At 44.8% G+C, this 26,538-nt stretch overlaps 1 protein-coding gene across 2 annotated transcripts in view; it reads left to right on the top strand.

Annotated features, from left to right (window-relative positions):
- Window positions 1-26,538, top strand: part of SYNRG (synergin gamma) — a 474,426-nt gene that overhangs the window by 307,011 nt on the left and 140,877 nt on the right. For both annotated transcript variants that reach the window (XM_069756583.1, XM_069756584.1), the window contains one exon: window positions 13,663-13,759. In XM_069756583.1, the coding sequence (XP_069612684.1) occupies window positions 13,663-13,759 (97 nt within the window). The remainder of the gene's footprint in view (window positions 1-13,662; window positions 13,760-26,538) is intronic.

Raw genomic sequence — 26,538 nt, 5'->3', positions numbered from 1 at the left:
GCTTCAAGACGTAGTCACCGGAAATGGTCTTCCAACAATCTTGAAGGAGTTCCCAGAGATGCTTAGCACTTGTTGGCCCTTTTGCCTTCACTCTGCGGTCCAGCTCACCCCAAACAATCTCGAGTGGGTTCAGGTCTGGTGACTGTGGAGGCCAGGTCATCTGGCGTAGCACCCCATCACTCTCCTTCTTGGTCAAATAGCCCTTACACAGCCTGGAGGTGTGTTTGGGGTCATTGTCCTGTTGAAAAATAAATGATGGTCCAACTAAACACAAACCGAATGGAATAGCATGCCGCTGCAAGATGCTGCGGTAGCCATGCTGGTTTAATATGCCATCAATTTTGAATAAATCACACCACCTTCTCCATGCTTCACAGTGGGAGCCAGGCATGTAGAGTCCATCCGTTCACCTTTTCTGCGTTGCACAAAGACACGGTGGTTGGAACTAGGGATCTCAAATTTGGACTCATCAGACCAAAGCACAGATTTCCATTGTTCTAATTTCCATTCCTTGTGTTCTTTAGCCCAAACAAGTCTCTTCTGCTTGTTGCCTGTTTTTAGCAGTGGTTTCCTAGCAGCTATTTTACCATGAAGGCCTGCTGCACAAAGTCTCCTTTCAACATTTGTTGTAGAGATGTGTCTGCTGCTAGCACTCTGTGTGGCATTGACCTGGTCTCTAATCTGAGCTGCTGTTAACCTGCGATTTCTGAGGCTGGTGACTCGGGATAAACTTATCCTCAGAAGCAGAGGTGACTCTTGGTCTTCCTTTCCTGGTGTGGTGCTTATGTGAGCCAGTTTCTTTGTAGCGCTTGATGGTTTTTGCCACTGCACTTGGGGACACTTTCAAAGTTTTCCCAATTAGTCGGACTGACTGACCTTCATTTCTTAAAGTTTTGATGGCCACTCGTTTTTCTTTAATTAGGCGCTTTTTTCTTGCCATAATACAAATTCTAATAGTCTATTCAGTAGGACTATCAGCTGTGTATCCACCGTACTTCTGGACAACACAACTGATGGTCCCAACCCCATTTATAAGGCAAGAAATCCCACTTATTAAACCTGACTGAGCACACCTGTGAAGTGAAAACCATTCCCGGTGACTACCTCTTGAAGCTCATCAAGAGAATGCCAAGAGTGTGCAAAGCAGTCATCAAAGCAAAAGGTGGCTACTTTGAAGAACCTAGAATATAAGACATATTTTCAGTTGTTTCACACTTTTTTAAGTATATAATTCCACATGTTAATTCATAGTTTTGATGCCTTCAGTGTGAATGTACAATTTTCATAGTCATGAAAATACAGAAAAATCTTTAAATGAGAAGGTGTGTCCAAACTTTTGGTCTGCACTGTAGCTTCAAAGATAAACCTGTTTTCTATCCTCTTTAAAGGAAAGTACATGTTTGGACCTTCCCTAGTCAACTTACTGGAGAAGGTTTCGGACAAGAAAAAATCCCTGCCTGAGCTGAGAAGTTCTAGGGAAAGATCCTTTTGGCCCCCTCAGGAAAACTTCCTTAGTACAGAGGTAAAGGGAAAACTGGGAGGTGGAGCTACCCCAAAAGGCAGCCGGTGCCGTAATGTATTTCTCTCTCAGGGCCATTGTCCGAATAAGCCATGATTCCAAAAGGAAAGTGGGGATCATTTTTCCAGGACTCCTTAAACTGTAGCAAAATGTGAGCACAAACCTGTGGGTCCTAAAATCTATCCTGGAAGGGGTAAACAATAGAGTTTGCCTCCTAACACCCCCCCCCCCCTCCCCCTACAGAGAGTGAGAATAAAGGTACCTTCACACTAAACGATATCGCTAGCGATCCGTGACGTTGCAGCGTCCTGGCTAGCGATATCGTTCAGTGTGACACGCAGCAGCGATCAGAATCCTGCTGTGATGTCGTTGGTCGGGGCTAGAAGGCCAGAACTTTATTTGGTCGCTGGCTCTCCCGCTGACATCGCTGAATCGGCGTGTGTGACGCCGATTCAGCGATGTCTTCACTGGTAATCAGGGTAAACATCGGGTTACTAAGCGCAGGGCCGCGCTTAGTAACCCGATGTTTACCCTGGTTACCATCCTAAAAGTAAAAAAAACAAACGCTTCATACTTACCTTCCGCTGTCTGTCCTCCGGCGCTGTGCTTTCCTGCACTTACTGTGAGCACAGCGGCCGGAAAGCACAGCGGTGATGTCACCGCTCTGCTTTCTGGACGCTGTGCTCACAGCCAGTACAGAGAAGCAGAGCGCCGGGGACAGACAGCCGAAGGTAAGTATGAAGCGTTTGTTTTTTTTACTTTTAGGACGGTAACCAGGGTAAACATCGGGTTACTAAGCGCGGCCCTGCGCTTAGTAACCCGATGTTTACCCTGGTTACCGGCATCGTTGGTCGCTGGAGAGCTGTCTGTGTGACAGCTCTCCAGCGACCAAACAGCGACGCTGCAGCGATCCGGATCGTTGTCTGGATCGCTGCAGCGTCGTTTAGTGTGAAGGTACCTTAACCTGACATGCTTCACAAAGACTTCAGAACACTTCAAATTCCAGTCTAAAAGACTTGCTTCTCTCGGGTGTGCTCTCACTAGTTCCAGAGATGGAGATAAAACGGGACAATGTTCCCGTCTTTCTGATTTAAAAAAAAAAAAAAAAAAATGGACCCTACAGAATTATAATCAACATGAAACCCCTGAACCAATATATTATGTAAGGGAGGTTCAAGATGCAATCCATCAGATCAACAGTTCCTCTGATAGGGCAAAATTTTGCCATGGCTACAATCAATCTGCAAGATACATCCTATCACGTCCAGATTCACCCGACCTATCGGAAATTTCTAAGGTTCTCGGTTGTCCTGGGGAAGCAGATAATATACTATCAATTCAAGTACTCCCGTTCGGAATAGCTTCGGTTCCACGGACTTTCACCAACAATATGGCGGAAGTCATGGCTCACATCAGAAGGCAGGATAGCTGTATAATAAAACATCTCAACGACTTCTTGCTTGTGGCCCCCTCTATCCCATTACTCTGGGAGCATCAACAAACGACAAACCAGATTCTGACATCTCTGGGGTGGCTAGTGAACACAGAAGTTAGATATGGTCCCATCCAAAAAGACGTTCCTTAGGGTTCTACTGGACACTCTCATAGGCAGACATCTTTTTTTACCCAGAGACAGATCCAGCTAAAATCCAAGGATAAGCAGATGGTCTGTCTGTTTCAGGGAATTAAAGTTGATAAAAGAAATACTCAAGTCAGCAACAGCTTTGATTTGAGACACCCATGTTAAAGTCTATTCAGACAATATTACTACGGTCGACCACCTTTGTCAACAGGGAAGCACGAGGCACAAAGACCTAAAGGTGATCTCTGCAAGAATATTTTCCTGGGCCGAGGAAAATCTTCTATCCTTATAAGTCCTCCATATAAGAGAAGCAGTCAACATACAAGCCAACTTCCTGAGCAGGAGAGATATTTACCGTATATACTCTAAGATTTTCAGCCCATTTTTTTAGGCTGAAAGTGCCCAAGCCAGCTAATACTCGAGTCATTCCCAGGGGGTCGGCGGGGGAGCAGTGACTGTCACATCATACTCACCTGCTCCCGGCGCGGTCCCTGCTTCTCCGATGCGGTGGTCTCCGGGCGCCGCAGCTCTTCCTGTGTTCGGCGGTCACGTGGTATCGCTCATTAAAGTAATGAATATGGATGCGACTTCACTCCCATAGAGGTGGAGCGCATATTCATTACTTTAATGAGTAGTACCAGTGACTGCTGAACACAGGAACAAGCTGTCGGCCCGGGATGACTGAGAAGCAGGGACCGCGCCAGAAGGGTGAGTATAATGGGTGAGGGTGAGCATTGCGATATTCACCTGTCCCCATCCCACCGCCGTGTTCTGTCTTCTGTGTCCTCTGGCTGTGACGTTCAGGTCAGAGGGCGCGATGACGTGGTTAGTGCATACCCTCTGCCTGATCAGTCAGAGAGCCGGAAGACAGGAACGGGGACAGGTGAATATCACAAATGTCGGGGGCCTGAGTGACGAGGTGATTGTCATTTTTTTTCATTGCAGCAGCATATGGAGCATAATCTATGGAGCATCTTATGGGGCCATCAACCTTTGTGCAGCAGCCTGTGGGGCATAATCTATGTAGCATCTTATGGGGCCATCAACCTTTGTGCAGCATTATATGAGGCATAATATTCTATGGAGCATCTTATGGGGCCATCAACCTTTGTGCAGCATTATATGGGGAATAATCTATGGGGCATCTTATGGGGCCATCAACCTTTGTGCAGCATTATATGGGGCATAATATTCTATGGAGCATCTTAAAAGGCCATCATTAACCTTTTGTGCAGCTTTACATGGGGCATATTTTAATATGGATCATCTTATGGGGCCCATCATGAACTGTATGGAGCATTATATTGGGCTCCTGATTCAATATGGATATTCAAAAACACTTAACCTACTGATGTCTCAATCAATTTTACTTTTATTGGTATCTATTTTTATTTTTGAAATTTGCCAGTAGCTGCTGCATTTCCCACCCTAGGCTTATACTTGAGTCAATAAGTTTTCCCAGTTGTTATGGCAAAATTAGGGGTCTCGGTTTATACTCAGGTCAGCTTATGCTCGAGTAGATGCGGTACTCAGGAGAGTGTAGTCTGAATTCAGAGATCTTCCACATAATGACCAGAAAGTGGGTTTACCCAGAAGTGGATCTGTTTGCCGGACGCCAGAATGTGAAGGTAGCCCAGTACTTCTCATTGAACCCAGACAATGCCTTTGCCCACTAGTGGAAGTTCAAGGTGGCATACGCCTTCCCTCCGTTCTGCCAAAAACTCTGTAGAAAACCAGAACCGAGTGTATCATAGTAATTCTGATAGCATCACTCTAGCCGAAAAGAAGCTGGTTTGACACCATAAAGAACCTGTGTGTAGTTGTTCCCTGGTGTTGGCACTTCCACCATTTGTGACCTTATCATCAATAAATCTAGACAAACTGTCCTGGAGAATGGCTTTTCTAGTAGCAATCATGACAGCCAGACGGGTGGGCGAACTATAGGCTCTCTCAATAAAAGAACCATACTGAATGAATACTGGAAGACCGACTAGTGATCTGTCTTGACCTATCATTTCTACCTAAGGTAATCTCAGTTTCACAGATCTCGAGATAATTCTACTATCCTTCTGCCAGATCCCAAGGAACAAGAAGGAAGAAGAGTTCCACACTCTTGACGCAAGGAGAGTGGTCCTTCGTTATTTCCAGGAGACTGAAAAGTGGAGGAAAGACCAAAATTTATTTGTTCACCTTTATGGCCAGAATAAGGGGAAGAAGGCTGCCAAGACCTCGGTGGCTTACTGGATAAAAAGAGTGATTACCGAAACCTAGCAGGTCCAGAATCTCTCGCCTCCACAGAAGCTTACAGCTCATTCCACTAGGGCATAATCTAACAACCGGGTACCAAGTACCCAAACACACCACTCTCACAAAAAGTGTTTTATTTTATTAAAAACACAGAAAATATCAAAATGTCGTATTCATTAAGAGGAAAGAATGAGTACCCAAGTACATAGCACAAAAAAGTGATACAGGAAATAGTATACAGGCTTCTGGGATCATATAGTCTGTGTCATAGCATATGGGCATCCCAAATATATAAGCCCTAGTCTAAATAGACCTAAAGTGCATAGTGCCAAGTTCCCAGTCCAGCTTAACACATATAGAATGCCTGACATATACCCATGTGGTGAGCCCATCCTTAGTATCACACACGTCCCGACGTACGTTTCGCGTCTTCCGCTTTCTCAAGGGAGAAAAAGATAATTGTGCATGTCATGTCTGCATAGTTGCTGGCTTATATGGTATGCCCACTCACCTATTGCCCAATAGTGTGTCGCGCACGGCGCCGCCGCCCCCGGGTCTCAGGTGCATGTAATGCCGGTACTCAGCTTCAGCGTGCAGGGAGGAAATCCCCCGTGACGTCATATCTGCACGCCGGAGTTAAAAAAGGCCTTCAAAAAGATGTCAGATCCCAGAGCGTGGTGCACATGCGCGTCGCCATTTTGTTGAAGTCCAACTATCCCACACACCAGCCTGTCGTGATCTGGCCTATGGACAAATATGAGAAGGAAGTATTTAAACAACTTAGAGATAAAAATAACTATACCCTTCTCCCTCAAAACCCTTTGACCACTTTCTCTTTAAAACTTGACTCAATCCTGACCCATGCATGGGAAAAGGGGATTATTCCCAAAAAAGTGCTGGATGGGCTGGTGACAAAATTTCCCAAAGTCCCTACCTTTTACCTCCTCCCAAAGATACACAAGGACCCTACGGACCCCCCGGGGCATCCGATTGTCTCTGGCATAGGAGGGCTTTGCGATCTAATATGTACATTTATTGATTACTATCTAAAACCTCTGGAGGAGACGCTGCCCTCCTATGTCAGTGACTCTGCGGACGTCCTGGTGAGGGTCGACGGTGTAACGGGGTCTACTGTGCTGTAGTACCTCTTACAGCACCCCCCGTGTTTCAGGAGGTCCACTCTGCTTTTGCTGGATTCTGAATGAAGGACGCTGGCTAGAATTTCTTGATTACATGGGAGCATATAAAAGCTGACTGCTACTCCAGGTATTTCCAGTCTAAAAGAACACCCTTTATTTACAACACACAGAATATATAACACAGATACACAGGGCAGGCCAATAGAAAAAACAGGCCAGACATACATTACAATAGCCGCAGGGGGCCAGAGCCTGCTGGTATTTACTGTGGGAATTACAAAGGTGGGGTAGGTCAGAAAGAGAATATTTTGTCCAGGGGCGCAGCCTGTGGACTGATGCATTTCACATGGAAACTATTATACATACATATACTGCATAACTTTTTCTTGGTGCCGGGGGTTCTGTAACAGACGGTCTCTCTTTGGACTCCGATATGCTCTTTGTCACCGTGGACGTCGAGTCCTTATACACGCATTATGTGCACAAAAATTGCAGTATGCATTCTAAATGATAGGATGCATATGTCTGCGGTTTCTAATGCGGTTTTATCACGTTTTTATCGTGAAAAAAAACGCGAAAAAACCTGAACGTGTGCACATACCCTTAGGAGCCTTGAGAAGTGCAGAAATTCTGTCGTAACCTTGGCCAGATCAGTGCCTTGCCACAATTCTGTGTCTGAGCTCCTTAGCCAGTTCCTTTGACCTCATGATTCTCATTTGGTCTGACATGCACTCTGAGCTGTGAGGTCTTCTATAGACAGGTGTGTGCCTTTCAAATCAAGTCCTATCAGTTTAATTAAAAACAGCTGGACTCCAATGAAGGAGTAAAGCCATCTCAAGGAGCATCACAAGGAAATGGACAGCATGTGACTTAAATATGAGTGTCTGAGCAAAGGGTCTGAATACTTATGACCATGTGATATTTCAGTTTTTCTTTTTAAATAAATTTGGAAAAATTTCTACATTTCGGTTTTTTTTTTCAGTCAAGATGGGATGCATAGTGTACATTAATGTGAAGAAAATGAACTTTTTTGAATGTACCAAATAGGTGCAATGAAACTGAGTGAAAAATTTAAAGGGGTCTGAATACTTTCCGTACCCACTGTATAGACACATTTTTTTTTTCTCAGTCCCCCATGACAGCACCACCAGAGAGAGAGGATCCGCCCTTCAGGGACAGGAAATCTATAGAATAAAAGGGCGGTACCTCTCTCCCGCGTCAGTTCGGTTTCCTGTCCCTGACAGGGAACATTCTAGGATCGGTACCTTGAAGATCCGGAGCCGTCCAGTCGAGCTATGATGGCGGGGAGGCCCCTGTCACGGCTGGTGCGGTGTCCGATTCCTCCACTGCTGGGACCGAGGGGTCTGCAGAGTGCGCGGGGGGTGGGGGGAAGTGCGGCCGCCTCCCCGGATTGGGGTAGGGGCTTCCGGGACCCGGTGTGCCTCACAATTTCCGATATAGCTGCTAATCCATGGGTAACACGATTTATTAAAGCTGCTAGAAGATCTAAACCCATAAACATAAAAAGACTACCAACCTGGGACTTAAATTTAGTCTTGTCAGCTCTAACAGAACCCCCGTTTGAGCCCATAAATTCGAAACCACTTAAAACTTTATCACTTAAAACGGCCCTTCTCACAGCTTTAACATCTGCCCGTAGAATAAGTGATCTCCAGGCTCTATCTGCAATTCCTCCCTTTACACAAATCATGGATGATAGGCAGGGTCTGTTCTTAGGATTACCCTATCTACCCAAGGTTGCGTCCAATTTTCACACGTCCCAGGAGATAATCCTTCCTTCCTTCTGCCCAAATCCTAAAAATAAGAAAGAGGAAATATTCCACACATTAGATGTGAAGAAGGTGTCTAGTACAATACTTAGAATCCACCCAACAGCATAGGAAGGAAGGGTCTCTCTTAATCTGTTTTCAGGGACCTAGAAAAGGACTCAAAGCCTCCAAAAGCACTATAGCTCGCTGGATAACAGATGCGATAGCCTTGGCGTACTCGTCCACTGGAAACACAGTTCCTGAGGGGCTCAAAGCACACTCTACAAGAGCTATGGCGACCTCCTGAGCTGAAAGTTCAGAAGTATCAATAGACAAAATCTGTAAGGCGGCCACCTGGTCATCACCTTCAACCTTCTTTAGACACTAACGCTTAGACCTAGCCTCTTCTTCTGACTTAACTTTCGGAAGAAGGGTCTTGCAGTGTGTGGTCCCTCCCTAAGCAACAATCACTGAAATTCTCTCTGGTGGTGCTGTCATGGGGGACTGAGAAAAGCATAGTTACTTACCGATAACGGTATTTCTCAGAGCCCATGACAGCACCTGCTTATTCCCCCCCTTATCACGTGTGCGGTGAGCACTTTATTATACGAAGTGTGTATTTTTATTATAGACACAGTGTAATCCTGTTACGCAATATGTTAAAAGTGTATATTTTCTTGTCACTAACCTGGAGGACCTCTGATGCTCTGTAAACCAAACTGACGCAGGAGAGAGGTACCGCCCTTTTATTCTATAGATTTCCTGTCCCTGAAGGGCGGATCCTCTCTCTCTGGTGGTGCTGTCATGGGCTCTGAGAAATACCGTTATCGGTAAGTAACTATACTTTTTCATCACAATTTTCAGAGAGATGTAACTTTTTTATTTTTTGAGTAACAAAGGTGTATGAGGACTTTTTGCACAAAGCGTTCAATATTTTTTTTTGTAACATTTTAGGGTACATAAGGTGTTTTGATTGCTTTTATTCAGATTTTTCAGATGTAGAATAAACAAAAACCAACAATTCAGTCTTTTTTTTTTTTGCGCTGTTCACCATGCAGTAAAATTAAGTTTGATTTTTTTTTCTTCTGGTCAGTATGATTAAAACAATACCAGATTTATATAGTTTTTTATGGTTTGTTACATTTGCATGATAAAAACAATATTTTACAAAACTTGATTTGTTTTTGCATTTCCATATTCTGAAAGTTATAACTTTATTTTTTTGCTGGTAGAACCATGTTAGGGCTTGTTTTTTTGTGAGATGGTTTGCCATTTTTTTTTTTTTTTTTTTTTTTTACATGTGACTTTTTGATTGCTTTTTATTCCATTTTTTATGTGTCTTTATGATGAGATTTTATTTTTTGGCTTTTTTTAAATAATTTTTTACAGTGTGCACCATAGTGATTAAATAACATGACGATTTTATAGTTCTGGTTGTTCCGGACTCGGCGATACCAATTATGTGTTTTTGCCGCTGCGGTTCCGCAGCTGTTTTCCATGCAGGGTACAGTACACTGTACCCTATGGAAAACAGGACACACTGTGCACATGGTCCGGAAATTGTAAAAAAAAAGCCGCGCTGAATAGCTCCCGGAAAAAAGGAGCATGTCAATTCTTCTTCCTGAACCGCAGCGGTTCTGCACCCATAGACCTCCATTGTGAGGTCAAAATCGCAGTAAAACCCGCAGATCAAAAATATATCTGCGGGTTTTACTGCGATTTGATGTGCAGAACCGCTGCAGCAGGAAGTGCGGGGGAGCGGGCGGAAGTGCGTGGGCGGAGTGTGGCTGCCCCCCCGTGCTCCGATCCCGCCCCCCCCGTGCTCCGATGCCCCCCCCCCGTGCTCCGATGCCCCCCCCCAGTGCTCCGATGCCCCCCCGTGCCCTAATCTCCCCCCCTTATACTTACCCGGCGTCCCGGTGTCCGTCCGGCCGTCTTCTCCCTGGGCGCCGCCATCTTGCAAAATGGCGGGCGCATGCGCAGTGCGCCCGCCGAATCTGCCGGCCGGCAGATTCGCTCCAAAGTGCATTTTGATCACTGAGATATAACCTATCTCAGTGATCAAAATAAAAAAATAGTAAATGACACCCCCCCCCCACTTTGTCACCCCCATTGGTAGGGACAATAAAAAAATTAAGAATTTTTTTTTTTTTTTTTCACTAAGGTTAGAATAGGGGTAGGGTTAGGGTTAGGGGTAGGGTTAGGGGTAGGGTTAGGGGTAGGGGTAGGGTTAGGGGTAGGGTTAGGGTATTTTCAGCCATTTTAGCCCTAAAAAGCTTCCTAGTAAACACACAGTAAAAAAAGGATAAAAAAACGCATCAAAAAACGCATCAAAAAACGCATCAAAAACGCATCAAAAAAGGACAAAAAAAGGACCTGCGTTTTCTGCCAAGAGCTGCAGTTTTTTTAAAAAACTGTCCTGAAAAAAAAAGGATGGAAATCCTGAACGTGTGAACATACCCTTAGTGGCAAAACAGTCAGCAATAGTGCAAGTTCCACCACTTAAAAAGATGAGAGGCGTCTGTAATTTACATCATAGGTAGACCTCAACTATGGGAGACAAACTGAGAAAAAAAATCCAGAAAATCACATTGTCTGTTTTTTTAACATTTTATTTGCATATTATGGTGGAAAATAAGTATTTGGTCAGAAACAAAATTTCATCTCAATACTTTGTAATATATCCTTTGTTGGCAATGACAGAGGTCAAACGTTTTCTGTAAGCCTTCACAAGGTTGCCACACACTGTTGTTGGTATGTTGGCCCATTCCTCCATGCAGATCCCCTCTAGAGCAGTGATGTTTTTGGCTTTTCGCTTGGCAACACGGACTTTCAACTCCCTCCAAAGGTTTTCTATAGGGTTGAGATCTGGAGACTGGCTAGGCCACTCCAGGACCTTGAAATGCTTCTTACGAAGCCACTCCTTCGTTGCCCTGGCGGTGTGCTTTGGATCATTGTCATGTTGAAAGACCCAGCCACGTTTCATCTTCAATGCCCTTGCTGATGGAAGGAGTTTTGCCCTCAAAATCTCACGATACATGGCCCCATTCATTCTTTCATGTACCCGGATCAGTCGTCCTGGCCCCTTTGCAGAGAAACAGCCCCAAAGCATGATGTTTCCACCACCATGCTTTACAGTAGGTATGGTGTTTGATGGATGCAACTCAGTATTCTTTTTCCTCCAAACACGACAAGTTGTGTTTCTACCAAACAGTTCCAGTTTGGTTTCATCAGACCATAGGACATTCTCCCAAAACTCCTCTGGATCATCCAAATGCTCTCTAGCAAACTTCAGACGTGCCCGGACATGTACTGGCTTAAGCAGTGGGACACGTCTGGCACTGCAGGATTTGAGTCCATGGTGGCGTAGTGTGTTACTTATGGTAGGCCTTGTTACATTGGTCCCAGCTCTCTGCAGTTCATTCACTAGGTCCCCCCGCGTGGTTCTGGGATTTTTGCTCACCGTTCTTGTGATCATTCTGACCCCACGGGGTGGGATTTTGCGTGGAGCCCCAGATCGAGGGAGATTATCAGTGGTCTTGTATGTCTTCCATTTTCTAATTATTGCTCCCACTGTTGATTTCTTCACTCCAAGCTAGTTGGCTATTGCAGATTCAGTCTTCCCAGCCTGGTGCAGGGCTACAATTTTGTTTCTGGTGTCCTTTGACAGCTCTTTGGTCTTCACCATAGTGGAGTTTGGAGTCAGACTGTTTGAGGGTGTGCACAGGTGTCTTTTTATACTGATAACAAGTTTAAACAGGTGCCATTACTACAGGTAATGAGTGGAGGAAAGAGGAGACTCTTAAAGAAGAAGTTACAGGTCTGTGAGAGCCAGAAATCTTGATTGTTTGTTTCTGACCAAATACTTATTTTCCACCATAATATGCAAATAAAATGTTAAAAAAACAGACAATGTGTTTTTCTGGATTTTTTTTTCTCAGTTTGTCTCCCATAGTTGAGGTCTACCTATGATGTAAATTACAGACGCCTCTCATCTTTTTAAGTGGTGGAACTTGCACTATTGCTGACTGACTAAATACTTTTTTGCCCCACTGTATATTTTTTGCCTAACATTCAACGGTAATGTGTCATCTTTAACTTTAGGCCTTTTAAGGGAATCTGTCACCCCTTTTTTTTTTCGATTTGAGATAAAAAAATATGGTTCAACGACGATTACAAAGGTATTTTCTCAGCAAAGGTTGGAAATCCGGGGATATGAAAGGTACTGCTGTAAAGCAGATCTCAGGCACAATTGAACCATATTTTTATCTCAAATCGAAAAAAAGGGGTGACAGATTCCCTTTAAGAGATCATTTCATCTTCAACTTGCTTAACTGCTCCCAATAACAGTAATTTTTAACGTGTGTGTATATATACATACACAGTGGGGGAAAATATATATATATATATATATATATATATATATATATATATATATATATGTATATATATATATAGTTTTCCCATCTTAAAATAATGAAGAGGTCTGTAATTTTTTTCATATGTACACTTCAACTGTGAGACAGTATCTTAAAAAAAAAAAAACATACAGAAAATCACGTTGTATGATTTTTCTATAATTAATTTGCACTTTACTACATGAAATAAGTATTTGATGCAATAAAAAACAGAACTTTAAAATTTGGTACAGAACCCTTTGTTTGCAGTTACAGAGGTCAGACCTTTCCGGTAGGTCTTGACCAAGTTTGCACACACTGCATCAAAGATTTTGGCCTACTCCCCCATACATTTCTTCTGCAAACCTTTCAGGTTTCAGGGCTGACTCTGGGCAGCATTGAGCTTCAGCTCCCTCCAAAGATTTTCTATTGGGTTCAGGTCTGGAGACTGGTAAGGCCACTCCAGGACCTTGAAATGCTTCTTTCGGAGCCACTCCTTAGGCTATGTGCACACGCTGCGGAATGGTGTGCAGATTTTTCCGCACTGTTTTTGGTAGATCCGCAGGTAAACCGCACTGCAGATTTACCGCGGTGTTTGTGCGGATTCCACCTTCGGTTTTATACCTGTGAATTCCTATTGTGGAGCAGGTGTAAACCGCTGCGGAATCCACATAAAGAATTGACATGCTGCGGAAAATAAACCGCTGCGTTTCCGCGTGTTTTTTTTCTGCAGCATGTGCTTTGTGGATTTTGTTTTCCATAGGTTTACATGGTACTGCAAACTCATGGAAAACTGCTGCAGATCCGCAGCAAAATCCGCAGCGTGTACACATAGCCTTAGTTACCCTGGCTGCGTGTAATTGTCATGCTGGAAGACGTAGCTATGACCCATCTGCAATGCCCCTGCTGAGGGAAGGAAGTTGTCCTCTAATTGCTACTGTCTTGTGCATTCTCTTACAGCCACATATGTACAGCACTGAACATATGATTCCGTTTGTCATTTTTTTAGGTCATTAAGAAAGCTAATGATGCTCTCAATGGAATCAGCAGTTCATCGGTTTGTACCGAAGTTATCCAGTCTGCACATGGAATGGAATATCTGTTAGGTATGGTTTTTGGGTGTCATAAGAAAAGCTTTTATCACTATTAAATCATAGATTCCCAAATTGTATTTAGAAGTTAAAATATATTTATTGAACCATTTGTGAAAACACTGATAAAAATAATAACTATGATGTCATCCTATGTTATCGCTCATAGATATATTGTTAAATGTAAGGAAAAAAAAACCTGGTAAATATATGATGGACAACTGGGGGTGATAAGAAGGGGTGATGTTACCTCTTGACAAAAGTATAAATTGGTGAACTCCGGTTTGCAGTGTGCTACTTCATAGCCACATATTTGAATTGTTAGTATTCCTGTATTAAACTGTACCTATCACCTCCTAAAACACTATTTGCCTTCAGATATTTTGGTAATCTGCAGGTAAGTATTGTATAAATCCTGTTAAACTGATGTACTGGAAGAGCAGCTACAAGAAAATGAAGTTCTATTCTTCTAGGGAGCTGTTACATTCAGTGCACAGTGAGTGTGTTGTAACCACTCCCCGACACTTTGACATCCGGCTTTGTACATGCACACTTTCTGCAGAACAGAACCAACCTCTGCCAGTACTAGTAGTGCAGTGTGTAGTAGTGTTTAATGTAACAATTCCCTGCACCGCCATAAGGATTGGAATATTACTTCAATTTTTCCTTGTAGACGCACTTCCATTAACCCCTTCCCGATATATGATGTTTATTTGGCAGGTACTTTCTTCAAAAGGACATAACAGTACATCCTGGTGATTGTCATAGTGTTTTTGTGCTTACATAATCACCCCAAGAAAAACAAAGAAAACTAATCTATCCAATAAACTTTATTAAACAAAATAAGGATAAAAGACTGACACAACACCCAGACCCCTCTAAATGGGGGTGGGTCAATTAAAAAACCTGGCCCAAAAAGATTATAAAGGGCAAAGGGTGGGAGGGACAACGGGGCCGATAGCAAAAACCCTACACGTCCCTACAAATATTCCCTGCCTGTCTGCGGAGGTTGGCACCCTCTTGGACGCAATATGGCGCCCCCGCTCACCGGCGACTCACCCTTAAGGCCCTATAAGTCCCTCTACATGTATAAAGATACTATACCACAAACAACACCCAATACATGGCCTAACCAAACTCGGGACCAAAAAAAGAGAAAAAACACCAGGTAGTGATTCACCAGTAAAGACAAACGGTCTGACCGTACCAATCCCTAATGCTAAAGTATAACGCCTGAAACTAAGGCTAATACACCCTAAGGAGTCCCTAACCGAGTCTCCCTACCTGTCAGCGGAGGTTGGCACCCTCTTGAACGCAAATGGCGCCCCCGCTCCTCGGCGGCTGCCCCTATTAACCCTGGCTGAATCCCTAAAAGAAGATATATCGGGATACTAAATACGGGTGGTGCCTTAGGGGCTATACTAGTGACCCAGATAAATAGGTCCCTATAGCTCGGTCAGACCCTAAAGATAAAGCAAATAGCAACAATACTTAAACCAATGCTTGCACGGCAATAGGAAAGATGTATATAACAGCTTAACGAATACAACTATATTATGATCACAGTTGGTAAAGTACTCGTATGCAAATACAATGGTTGCGGGGAAAAAAAGATATTATACTTTTTACATAATCACCCCAGCAGCTAAGCTTAACTGATAGGAAAGGTTGATAGCTCAGCTCCTGCTGTAAAAGCCAGGGCAGGTGTCAGCACAGCCTCTGATTGTTTAACCCTCTAGATGCCATGATCAATAGTGATTGTGGCATTTGGAAGGTTGTGAAAGAGAAGCAGGTCCCTCTTTTAACCAATCGGAGTCCAAGCGATCAGCCAATGCTTGTCATGGCAATCAGAGGTCAAATAATGACCTGCTGGCTTGTTAGATCCGTCGATAAGCATGATGTATGCATTTTGGGTGAAATGGTGGATGAGGATGAGGAAAAAGCCAATATGCTAAATGACTTTTTTTCATCAGTATTTACAAAAGAAAATCCCATGGCAGACAATATGATCAGTGATAACAAAAATTCCACATTAAATGTCACCTGCTTAACCCAGCAGGAAGTACGGCAGCGTCTAAAAATCACTAAAATTGACAAATCTCCTGGCCCGGATGGGATACACCCCCGAGTACTGCAGGAATTAAGTACAGTCATTGATAGACTATTATTTTTAATCTTTAAAGACTCCATAATATAGCAAATGTGGTGCCAATATTCAAAAAGGGGACAAAAACTGAACTCGGTAATTATAGGCCAGTAAGCTTAACCTCTACTGTGGGTAAAATCCTGGAGGGCATTCTAAGGGATGCTATACTGGAGTATCTGAAGAGGAATAACCTCATGACCCAATATCAGCACGGGTTTACTAGGGGCCGGCCCGTTCATGTCAGACTAATCTGATGAGTTTCTATGAAGAGGTAAGTTCCGGACTGGACCAAGGGAACCCAGTAGATGTAGTGTATATGGACTTGTCAAAAGCTTTTGATACGGTGCCACACAAAAGGTTGATACATAAAATGAGAATAATGGGGATAGGGGAAAATATGTGTAAGTGGGTTGAGAGCTGGCTCAGGGATAGGAAACAGAGGGTGGTTATTAATGGAATACACTCGGACTGGGTAGCGGTTAGCAGTGGAGTACCACAGGGGTCAGTATTGGGCCCTCTTCTTTTTAACATATTTTTTAATGACCTTGTAGGGGGCATTCAGAGTAGAATTTCAATATTTGCAGATGACACTAAACTCTGCAGGTAATCAATACAGGGGAGGACAATTTTATATTACAGGATGATTTATGTAAACTAGAAGCTTGGGCTGATAAATGGCAAATGAGCTTTAATGGGGATAAATGTAAGGTCATGCACTTGGGTAGAAGTAATAAGATGTATAACTATGTGCTTAATTCTAAAACTCTGGGCAAAACCATCAATGAAAAAGACCTGGGTGTATGGGTGGATGACAAACTAATATTCAGTGGCCAGTGTCAGGCAAATAAAATAATGGGATGCCTTAAAAGAGGCATAGATGCTCATGAGGAGAACATAATTTTACCTCTATACAAGTCACTTGTTCGACCACACTTAGAATACTGTGCACAGTTCTGGTCTCCGGTGTATAAGACAGACATAGCTGAACTGGAGCTGGTGTGCAGAGAAGAGCGACCAAGGTTATTAGAGGACTGGGGGGGGTCTGCAATACCAAGATAGGTTATTACACTTGAGGCTATTTAGTTTTGAAAAACGAAGAGTAAGGGGTAATCTTATTTTAATCTATATATATAATTGCCTAAGGGTTTTTCCGTCTGTCTGTCTGTCTGTCTGTCTGTCCTGGAAATCCCGCGTCTCTGGTCGGGGCCTAGCGGCCTCGACCAATCAATCAACGATGGGCACAGTATCGACGTAGAAACCCGCCAGGCCTCGACCAATCAGCGACCGGCACAGCGACGATGATGTCATAAAGGACGTAGAAATCCCGCGTCTGATTGGTCAAGGCCGCCAGGCCTCGACCAATCAGCAACGGGCACAGTATCGACGTAGATGTCATAATGGTTGCCATGGCGACGATGATGTCATAAAGGTTGCCTCGACCAATCAGCGACGGGCACAGTCTGCCGCAAATTCTGGAATCATCATTGTCCATATACTACGGGGACATGCATATTCTAGAATACCCGATGCGTTAGAATCGGGCCACAATCTAGTGTATAAATATATGAGGGGACAGTACAAAGACCTTTCTGATGATCTTTTTAATCATAGACCTGAGACAGGGACAAGGGGGCATCCTCTACGTCTGGAGGAAAGAAGGTTTAAGCATAATAACAGACGTGGATTCTTTACTGTAAGAGCAGTGAGACTATGGAACTCTCTGCCGTATGATGTTGTAATGAGCGATTCGTTACTTAAATTTAAGAGGGGACTGGATACCTTTCTGGAAAACTATAATGTTACAGGATATATACGCTAGATTCCTTGATAGGGCGTTGATCCAGGGAACTAGTCTGATTGCCATATGTGGAGTCGGGAAGGAATTTTTTTTCCCCAATGTGGAGCTTGCTCTTTGCCACATGGGTTTTTTTTGCCTTCCTCTGTATCAACATGTTAGGGCATGTTAGGTTAGGCTGTGGGTTGAACTAGATGGACTTAGTCTTCTTTCAACCTTATTATTATTATTATTATTTATAAATACACATTTTTATGTGCAAATGGAAAAGAACATTTGGTATTGCCAGTTCCGGATCTATTAGGGTATGTGCACACAATAAGTAAACGCTGCGGGTTGGAGGATGCTTACTTGCGCAGCGTCCAACCCGCAGCATCCATATGTTACAGTATAGTGGATGGGATTTCAATAAATCCCATGTCCACTATTCATCCAGTGGCACCCGCAGACAACCCGTGGAGACGGACATGAGTCTCCGCAAGATAAGTTTCATCCGTACAATGTATTGGACGCAGTGAGTTTGCACTTTTGAGTGACTTCATGTGGATTCACCTGTGTTCAATAGGTGGCAGCACTTTGGACGCAGCGGACAGGTACTGCGTCCAAAGCACTGCCATTTCCTGAACGTGTTCACATACCCTAAAGCCATCAAACTATTTAACCATTATGGTGAACACTGCGAAAAAATGTATCATGCTAGTGTCACGACTCTGTTGTTGGGTGTCCAAGGACCATGGTCTCCTTCCCGTCCCTAAAGCTAGGGGCACCCTAGCTCTCCCTCTTCCCCAGTTTACTTCTGATGGTGAAGATGCCGGAGCCACATACCTTGCCTTAGCTCCTGAATCCGCCCTCAGTCTGGACTCTTCAGATGCAGTTCAAATTCACCGCAGTGAAATTCTACTGGAGAACTTTGGTGAACTCGCCTCTGCACTGTGAGTTTTTTTTCTCACTGTGCTAAAGATGATCTCACCAAGGTCACCGCAGTTCATTTGCATGGCTGGGAACACAGCCTCAGTGACAGGCAGTAACCTTGATGACGTCACCACTAGTTACTGATGCTGCGCTCGCTGCAGCTCATTCATCGGTGGTTCTCAGCCTAGACGGTGGCATTTTGGCACAGTCCAGGTTGAAAACTGTTTATCCCCCAGACATGGATTACGCCGTGAAACAGAATGACTGACAGATGAGGGATATTGTTGTTTTTTTATTTTTGTTTTATTACAAGGGACGAGGGATTCGATGGAATGGGCATTAGGCGAGTATAACTGCTTGTTAATTTTAAATAAAAAAGTAAAGTGTGTTTTGTTTTATTTCAATTAAAAGGCTTTATTCTGCCTGTGTCTTTATTTGCCATACAACTTATAGGATTTGTAATGGATAGACGCCTCTCCATTACTAAGATGTGGGCTTGATGTCGCCTGACAATACAAAGGTGACATCAACCCCCACAAATTTGAACCCCATTTGCCACCGCTACAGGGCAAGTGGGAAGAGTCGGGCAAAGTGCCAGAATCGGCGCATCTAATAGATGCGCTTTTTCTATGCAGCTGTGGGCTTCTATTTTTAGACGAGGGGATTAGGAGGGCAGTATCCATGGCCCCTTACCAGCCTGAAAGTACCAGCCCCTAGCTGTCTTCTTCAGCTTGTCTGGTTGTCAAAAATGAGGGAGACCCAAGGCTGTTTTTTTATTTATTTTTTTAAAAAAAACAGCTGTGATTTTACATTGGTTGGTTATCAAAAAACAGGGGAACCCACGCTGTATTTTTTTTTTTTTTAATTATATATTTACAGTATGGGCGCCGGCTAATGAATTATCCCATCAGCTGCTGCCTGCTCTAGCAGTTACTAGCGGCCGCAGGCGTCAGCTGATGGGAGCAGTAGTCCCATCAGCTGACACCAGTGACCAGAGGTAAACTTTATACCTCAGATCGCAGCTGTGCACTCGCGCTGTCTTTTGACATCGTAGGAACTGGGTGTCTGACCAGTGATGATGATTTTACTGCTGATCAGAAGCGCTGTTCTTGGCAAACACTTAATGTTCGGGCCCCCCATTCAAGTGCGGGGTCCAGGTACTGTTCTAGTACCCAAACTTTTTCTAACTGTTCAGCTGGACCCAGACATCCAGGTGTCCAGGTGTCCGCCCATCTCAGAACAGGGGTAAACCGAAAGGGAATTATCAAACACTCAAAACCTAGCAACAGTTACAGATAAATCCAACAAAATCCTTCTACAATAATAAACATCAACAAACTCCAGCCATGCATCATAAGCTAACTCTGACAATGAATGCTAGCCAGGGCCCAGTTTAAATAGGAGATTGGAATAACAAACAGTGCACTGCTGAGAGCCTTAAGGAGAGCTTCCAGGAGCTCTGAGCTGAGCAGATTAACCCCTGCACTGCTAAAAGAAATGTACACCGTTTATTATGAAGGTGAAGGGCTTCTAATCAGTGCAGGAAAAGGAGAAATCACGCTGCGGTCTTCAGGCTCCTCTCTGTTGCTGTAACCCTGTGACAGCTAGTGAACAAATTTGGAATAAAATGTAATCAAAATGTCATATGTAAATTGAAAATAGTATCCCTGAAAACTTCATTTCCTGCTAAAAACAAAGGACTACTCAGCTCTGTCCTCAGAAAAATAGAAAAATTATAGCTCTCAAAATACAGTTATGCAAAAACATTATTTGGGTAAAAAAAAAGTGTTTGTGTGCGATGGTGGCCAAACCTAAAAACAATATAAATCTCATCACTTTAATCGTATTGACTGGAAGAATAAAACTGTCTTATCACTTATACAGCACGGTGAACACTGTAAAAAAATAAATTAAAAGCAATTCTTGATCTGCTATCGAATTGTTCATTCTGTCTCACAAAGATTGCAAATAGTGTATTTTTTGTCCCCTGATTCCCCACCTATGCTGCTGAAATACCTTACTAAAGTCGCCGTTTTCGCCTGTCAATCAGGCTGATCTGGTCAAATGGGCATGGTTAAATCCCTGTTTATCGGTCGTCCATGACAGCACTACGGAGAGAGGGGATCCGCCCTTCAGGAACAGGAAACCTACAGATACATAAGGGCGGCACCTCTCCCACGCATCAGTTGGTTTCCTGTTCCTGGAGGACAGGATTCCCTTCAGATACGACGACTTCGACTTCGTTCACCTATCAACACCCAGGCCGGCTGTCCGACCCAGGTAGCGAGGGGGTCTCCTACCTCGGGCAGTGCGGGTCCCTGGAAGCGCCACGGTGGGTCCGGGTAGGACTCCATGACAGTGAGCGGTGCAGGCTGGAGCGACGTCCGGAGGAGGTCCATCCCCAGTGGCAGCGAGGTGAGTATGCCCCCCCCCCCAGAGTCGGTTCACCCTCCTGGGCCACGGTCTTCCCCACCTCTGGTCCCCCGTCGGTGCAGTGCGGTGCAGGCTTTCCGGGAGCGCCCTGTGCGCTCCTTTCGGTTAGGGGGCGGGACCGGAGCAGGGGGTCGGGCGCTGGCTTCTGCCACAATCACCGCTGTGCTGCAGCCGTGGTCGGCGGTAGTGTAGCGGCGGGCGGCTGGGGGGTCCGGCAGAGCCGTCCCCGGCTTCCGGGAGCGTCCCTCAGTGCACTGCCCGAAACCGGAAGTGCCGTGCAGGGGGCGGGGCCTATACCGGAAGTCAAACGCCGGCCGGTTTTTTGCTCACAGCGCCGCGGTGGGGTGGGGGGGCGATTGGGGATGGAGGAGTGTCCTGCACGTGGGGGGGTTGATTCGGCCACACAGCTGCACATGTTCCGGATCCGGGGGAAGGGCTATTTATAGCCGAACAGAACGCTGCAGGGCTGCTTGTGTGCCCATCTGCAGCTATGGATGAGCCGGAAGCTGCCGTCGGTCTGCTGGAGCAGGAGCAGGACAGATCCTTGGAGAAGTCCCATGCAAACCCCCAGCCGAAGACCCGCGGACGCAGTAATCAGCCCAGTCGCAGATATAGACAACAGGATCTGGACCGACCCCCCCAGTGATCCGGTACCTACCGCTACTGCCTGGGTAAGAGATCTTCGTGAACGTACCCTGATGCAGTCTTTTCCTATGTTTATTTCCTTAGGGGAAAAAATGCGCTGGTAAAGTAAAAAACAAGGAGTGCGCCCTATGCGCTTGCCCTTTGCCAGACGCCTACCCTAAAAGACTTTGTCAGTTGTGTGTGCGGCAGACGGTAGGAAATAAATTGATGGGAACACGGTTTAGCGGTAGCACCGGGGTAAAATTATATAGCCTTTTTCTCCGCTCCCATAGGTGGCGGAAGAGTCTCCTGATTTTACATCAAACCTTAGGGAGATTATCAGGAAGGAGGTGAAAGATTCCCTGAAATCCCTGTCCCGGGGGGAGCTTTCCAAAAGAAGAAGGGAGCCTAGCGCCTCAGATTCGGATTCGTCCACTGGCCCTAGAAGGGAGAATGATTCAGACACCTCTGTTTCCTCAGCGTCCTCTTCAGAAGAAGATTCTAATCGTTTCTGTTTCCCGCTGGACCAGATGGACAAGCTGATCAAATCAGTTAGATCCACCATGGGGGTGGCTGACGAAAGGCCAGAACTTTCAGCGCAGGATCTAATGTTTGGCGGTCTAGACCCAAAAAAGCGTAGGTCTTTTCCGCTTAATGACAAGGTTCAGAACCTTATCAAAAGGGAATGGAAAAAGCCAGAGAAGAAAGGCTCCTTTCCACCGGCCTTTAAACGCAGATATCCCTTTGAGGACCCCTGGTGAATACGTGGGATAAAGCACCAAAATTGGACGCAGCAGTGGCTAAGGCGTCTAATAGATCATCTATCCCCTTTGACGACATGGCTTCCCTAAGGGATCCCCTCGATAAGAAGGCTGACTCATTTCTTAAAGGGACATGGGAGATGTTGGCGGGTGCCCTAAGACCTGCAATAGCGGCGACATGTGCAGCCAGATCAATGATGGTCTGGCTGGATCAGCTAGGGTCCAAATTGGAAGAGGGAGTCTCCAGGGATTCTATGTTAAAATTCCTGCCAACAATTCAGAACGCCGCTGCCTTTCTCGCGGACGCATCTGCAGATTCGGCAAGGATGCCGGCCAGAGCGGCAGGACTATCAAATGCGGCACGCAGGGCCCTGTGGCTGAAATGTTGGCCGGGTGACCTTCAATCCAGATCCCGTCTGTGCTCTATCCCGTGCGAAGGGGAATACCTGTTCAGTCCAGTCCTGGACGAACTGCTGGAGAAAGCCAGAGACGAGAAGAAAAAATTTCCCAGTCTACCGACCACTTCTTACAGGCGTCCCTTCGCAGGGAAGAGGTTCTTCCGAAGGAGACCAGCTAGAGACCAGAGCAGATGGGACGATAAAAGGAAGAAAGTTACTGGATTTATGTTTGGAGGTGGGGGACGTTAGGAACCATCCCGGGAAGTCAAAAAACCACCCCAATGACTAGTCGCCCCGGTGGGAGGTAGACTTTCTGCCTTCTACCCGGCCTGGTCCAAAATCTCCAGTAGCGATTGGATTTTGGGAATAATAGCTACGGGTCTGCGGCTAGAGTTCTCCTCTATCCCTTAGAATTGCTTCAGAATTACGCCACTCAGGTCCTCTCCAGCAGAACAGGCGGCCCTGGAAATGGAAGTTCGCGACCTGCTCGTTAAGATTGTCCTATCAGAGGTTCCGGAAGGAGAACAGGGTAGAGGGTTCTACTCTCCTCTATTCCTGATACGTAAGCCTGACGGGTCCTTTAGAACTATTATTAATCTTAGGGCTCTTAACAATTTCCAGACCATACAGTAATTTAAAATGGAGACTATTAACACCGCAATAAAGCTACTGTTTAAAAACTGCTTTATGGTAGTATTGGATTTAACCCCTCTGTGACCTTAGACGTACTATCCCGTCGAGGTGCCCTGGGCTTATCTGACCCTGGACGGGATAGTACGTCATAGCCGATCGGCCGCGCTCACGGGGGGAGCGCGGCCGGGTGTCAGCTGCTTATCGCTGCTGACATCCGGCACTATGTGCCAGGAGCGGTCACGGACCGCCCCCGGCACATTAACCCCTGGCACACCGCGATCAAAGATGATCGCGATGTGCCGGCGGTGCAGGGAAGCACCGCGCAGGGAGGGGGCTCCCTGCGGGCTTCCCTGAGACCCCCGGAGCAACGCGATGTGATCGCGTTGCTGCGAGGGTCTCACCTCCCTCCCTGCTCCCTCCAGCCCCGGATCCAAGATGGCCGCGGATCCGGGTCCTGCAGGGAGGGAGGTGGCTTCACAGAGCCTGCTCAGAGCAGGCACTGTGAAGGCTGCAGCGCTGCATGTCAGATCAGTGATCTGACAGAGTGCTGTGCAAACTGTCAGATCACTGATCTGTGATGTCCCCCCCTGGGACAAAGTAAAAAAGTTAAAAAAAAATTTTCCAAATGTGTAAAAAAAAATAAAAAAAAATATTCAAAAATAATGAAAAAAAAAAAAATATTATTCCCATAAATACATTTCTTCATCTAAATAAAAAAAAAAAAAACAATAAAAGTACACATATTTAGTATCGCCGCGTCCATAACGACCCGACCTATAAAACTGTCCCCCTAGTTAACCCCTTCAGTAAACACCGTAAGAAAAAAAAAAAAAAACGAGGCAAAAAACAACGCTTTATTATCATACCGCCGAACAAAAAGTGGAATAACACGCGATCAAAAGGACAGATATAAATAACCATGGTACCGCTGAAAGCGTCATATTGTCCCGCAAAAAAAGAGCCGCCATACAGCATCATCAGCAAAAAAATAAAAAAGTTATAGTCCTGAGAATAAAGCGATGCAAAAATAATAATTTTTTCTGTAAAATAGTTTTTATCGTATAAAAGCGCCAAACCATAAAAAAATGATATAAATGAGGTATCGCTGTAATCGTACTGACCCGAAGAATAAAACTGATTTATCAATTTTACCAAACGCGGAACAGTATAAACGCCTCCCCCAATAGAAATTCATGAATAGCTGGCTTTTGGTCATTCTTCCTCACAAAAATCGGAATAAAAAGCGATCAAAAAATGTCACGTGCCCAAAAATGTTTTCAATAAAAACGTCAACTCGTCCCGCAAAAAACAAGACCTCACATGACTCTGTGGACCAAAATATGGAAAAATTATAGCTCTCAAAATGTGGTATTGCAAAAAATATTTTTTGCAATAAAAAGGGTCTTTCAGTGTGTGACGGCTGCCAATCATAAAAATCCGCTAAAAAACTCGCTATAATAGTAAATCAAACCCCCCTTCATCACCCCCTTAGTTAGGGAAAAATAAAAAAAAAATGTATTTATTTCCATTTTCCCATTAGGGCTAGGGTTAGGGCTAGGGTTAGGGCTAGGGTTAGGGCTAGGGCTAGGGTTAGGGCTAGGGTTAGGGCTAGGGTTAGGGCTAGGGTTAGGGCTAGGGTTAGGGTTAGGGTTGGGGCTAAAGTTAGGGTTAGGGTTTAGATTACATTTACAGTTGGGAATAGGGTTGGGATTAGGGTTAGGGGTGTGTCAGGGTTAGAGGTGTGGTTAGGGTTACCGTTGGAATTAGGGTTAGGGGTGTGTTTAGATTAGGGTTTCAGTTATAATTGGGGGGTTTCCACTGTTTCGGCACATCAGGGGCTCTCCAAACACGACATGGCGTCCGATCTCAATTCCAGCCAATTCTGCGTTGAAAAAGTAAAACAGTGCTCCTTCCCTTCCGAGCTCTCCTGTGTGCCCAAACAGGGGTTTACCCCAACATATGGGGTATCAGCGTACTCAGGACAAATTGGACAACAACTTTTGTGGACCAATTTCTCCTGTTACCCTTGGGAAAATACAAAACTGGGGGCTAAAAAATAATTTTTGTGGGAAAACAAAAAGATTTTTTATTTTCACGGCTCTGCGTTATAAACTGTAGTGAAACACTTGGGGGTTCAAAGTTCTCACAACACATCTAGATAAGTTCATTGAGGGGTCTAGTTTCCAATATGGGGTCACTTGTGGGGGGTTTCTACTGTTTAGGTACATTAGGGGCTCTGCAAACGCAATGTGACGCCTGCAGACCAATCCATCTAAGTCTGCATTCCAAATGATGCTCCTTCCCTTCCGAGCCCTCCCATGCGCCCAAACGGTGGTTCCCCCCCACATATCGGGTATCAGCGTACTCAGGACAAATTGGACAACAACATTTAGGGTCCAATTTCTCCTGCTAACCTTGGAAAAATACAAAACTGGGGGCTAAAATATAATTTTTGTGGAAAAAAAAATATTTTTTATTTGCATGGCTCTGCGTTATAAACTGTAGTGAAATACTTGGGGGTTTAAAGCTCTCACAACACATCAAGATGAGTTCCTTAGGGGGTCTACTTTCCAAAATGGTGTCACTTGTGGGGGGTTTCTACTGTTTAGGTGCATTAGGGGCTCTGCAAACGCAATGTGACGCCTGCAGACCATTCCATCTAAGTCTGCATTCCAAATGGCGCTCCTTCCCTTCCGAACCCTCCCATGCGCCCAAACGGTGGTTCCCCCCCACATATGGGGTATCAGCGTACTGAGGACAAATTGGACAACAACTTTTGGGGTCCAATTTCTCCTGTTACCCTTGGTAAAATAAAACAAATTGGAGCTGAAGTAAATTTTTTGTGTAAAAAAGTTAAATGTTCATTTTTATTTAAACATTCCAAAAATTCCTATTAAACACCTGAAGGGTTAATAAACTTCTTGAATGTGGTTTTGAGCACCTTGAGGGGTGCAGTTTTTAGAATGGTGTCACACTTGGGCATTTTCTATCATATAGACCCCTCAAAATGACTTCAAATGAGACGTGGTCCCTAAAAAAAAATGGTGTTGTAAAAATGAGAAATTGCTGGTCAACTTTTAACCCTTATAACT

The sequence above is a fragment of the Ranitomeya imitator genome, chromosome 3 (genome assembly GCF_032444005.1).
Source record: "Ranitomeya imitator isolate aRanImi1 chromosome 3, aRanImi1.pri, whole genome shotgun sequence".
NCBI lineage: Eukaryota > Metazoa > Chordata > Amphibia > Anura > Dendrobatidae > Ranitomeya > Ranitomeya imitator.
The sequence above is the reverse complement of the archived record's forward strand: the minus strand, read 5'-3'. Positions and strand labels throughout refer to the sequence as shown.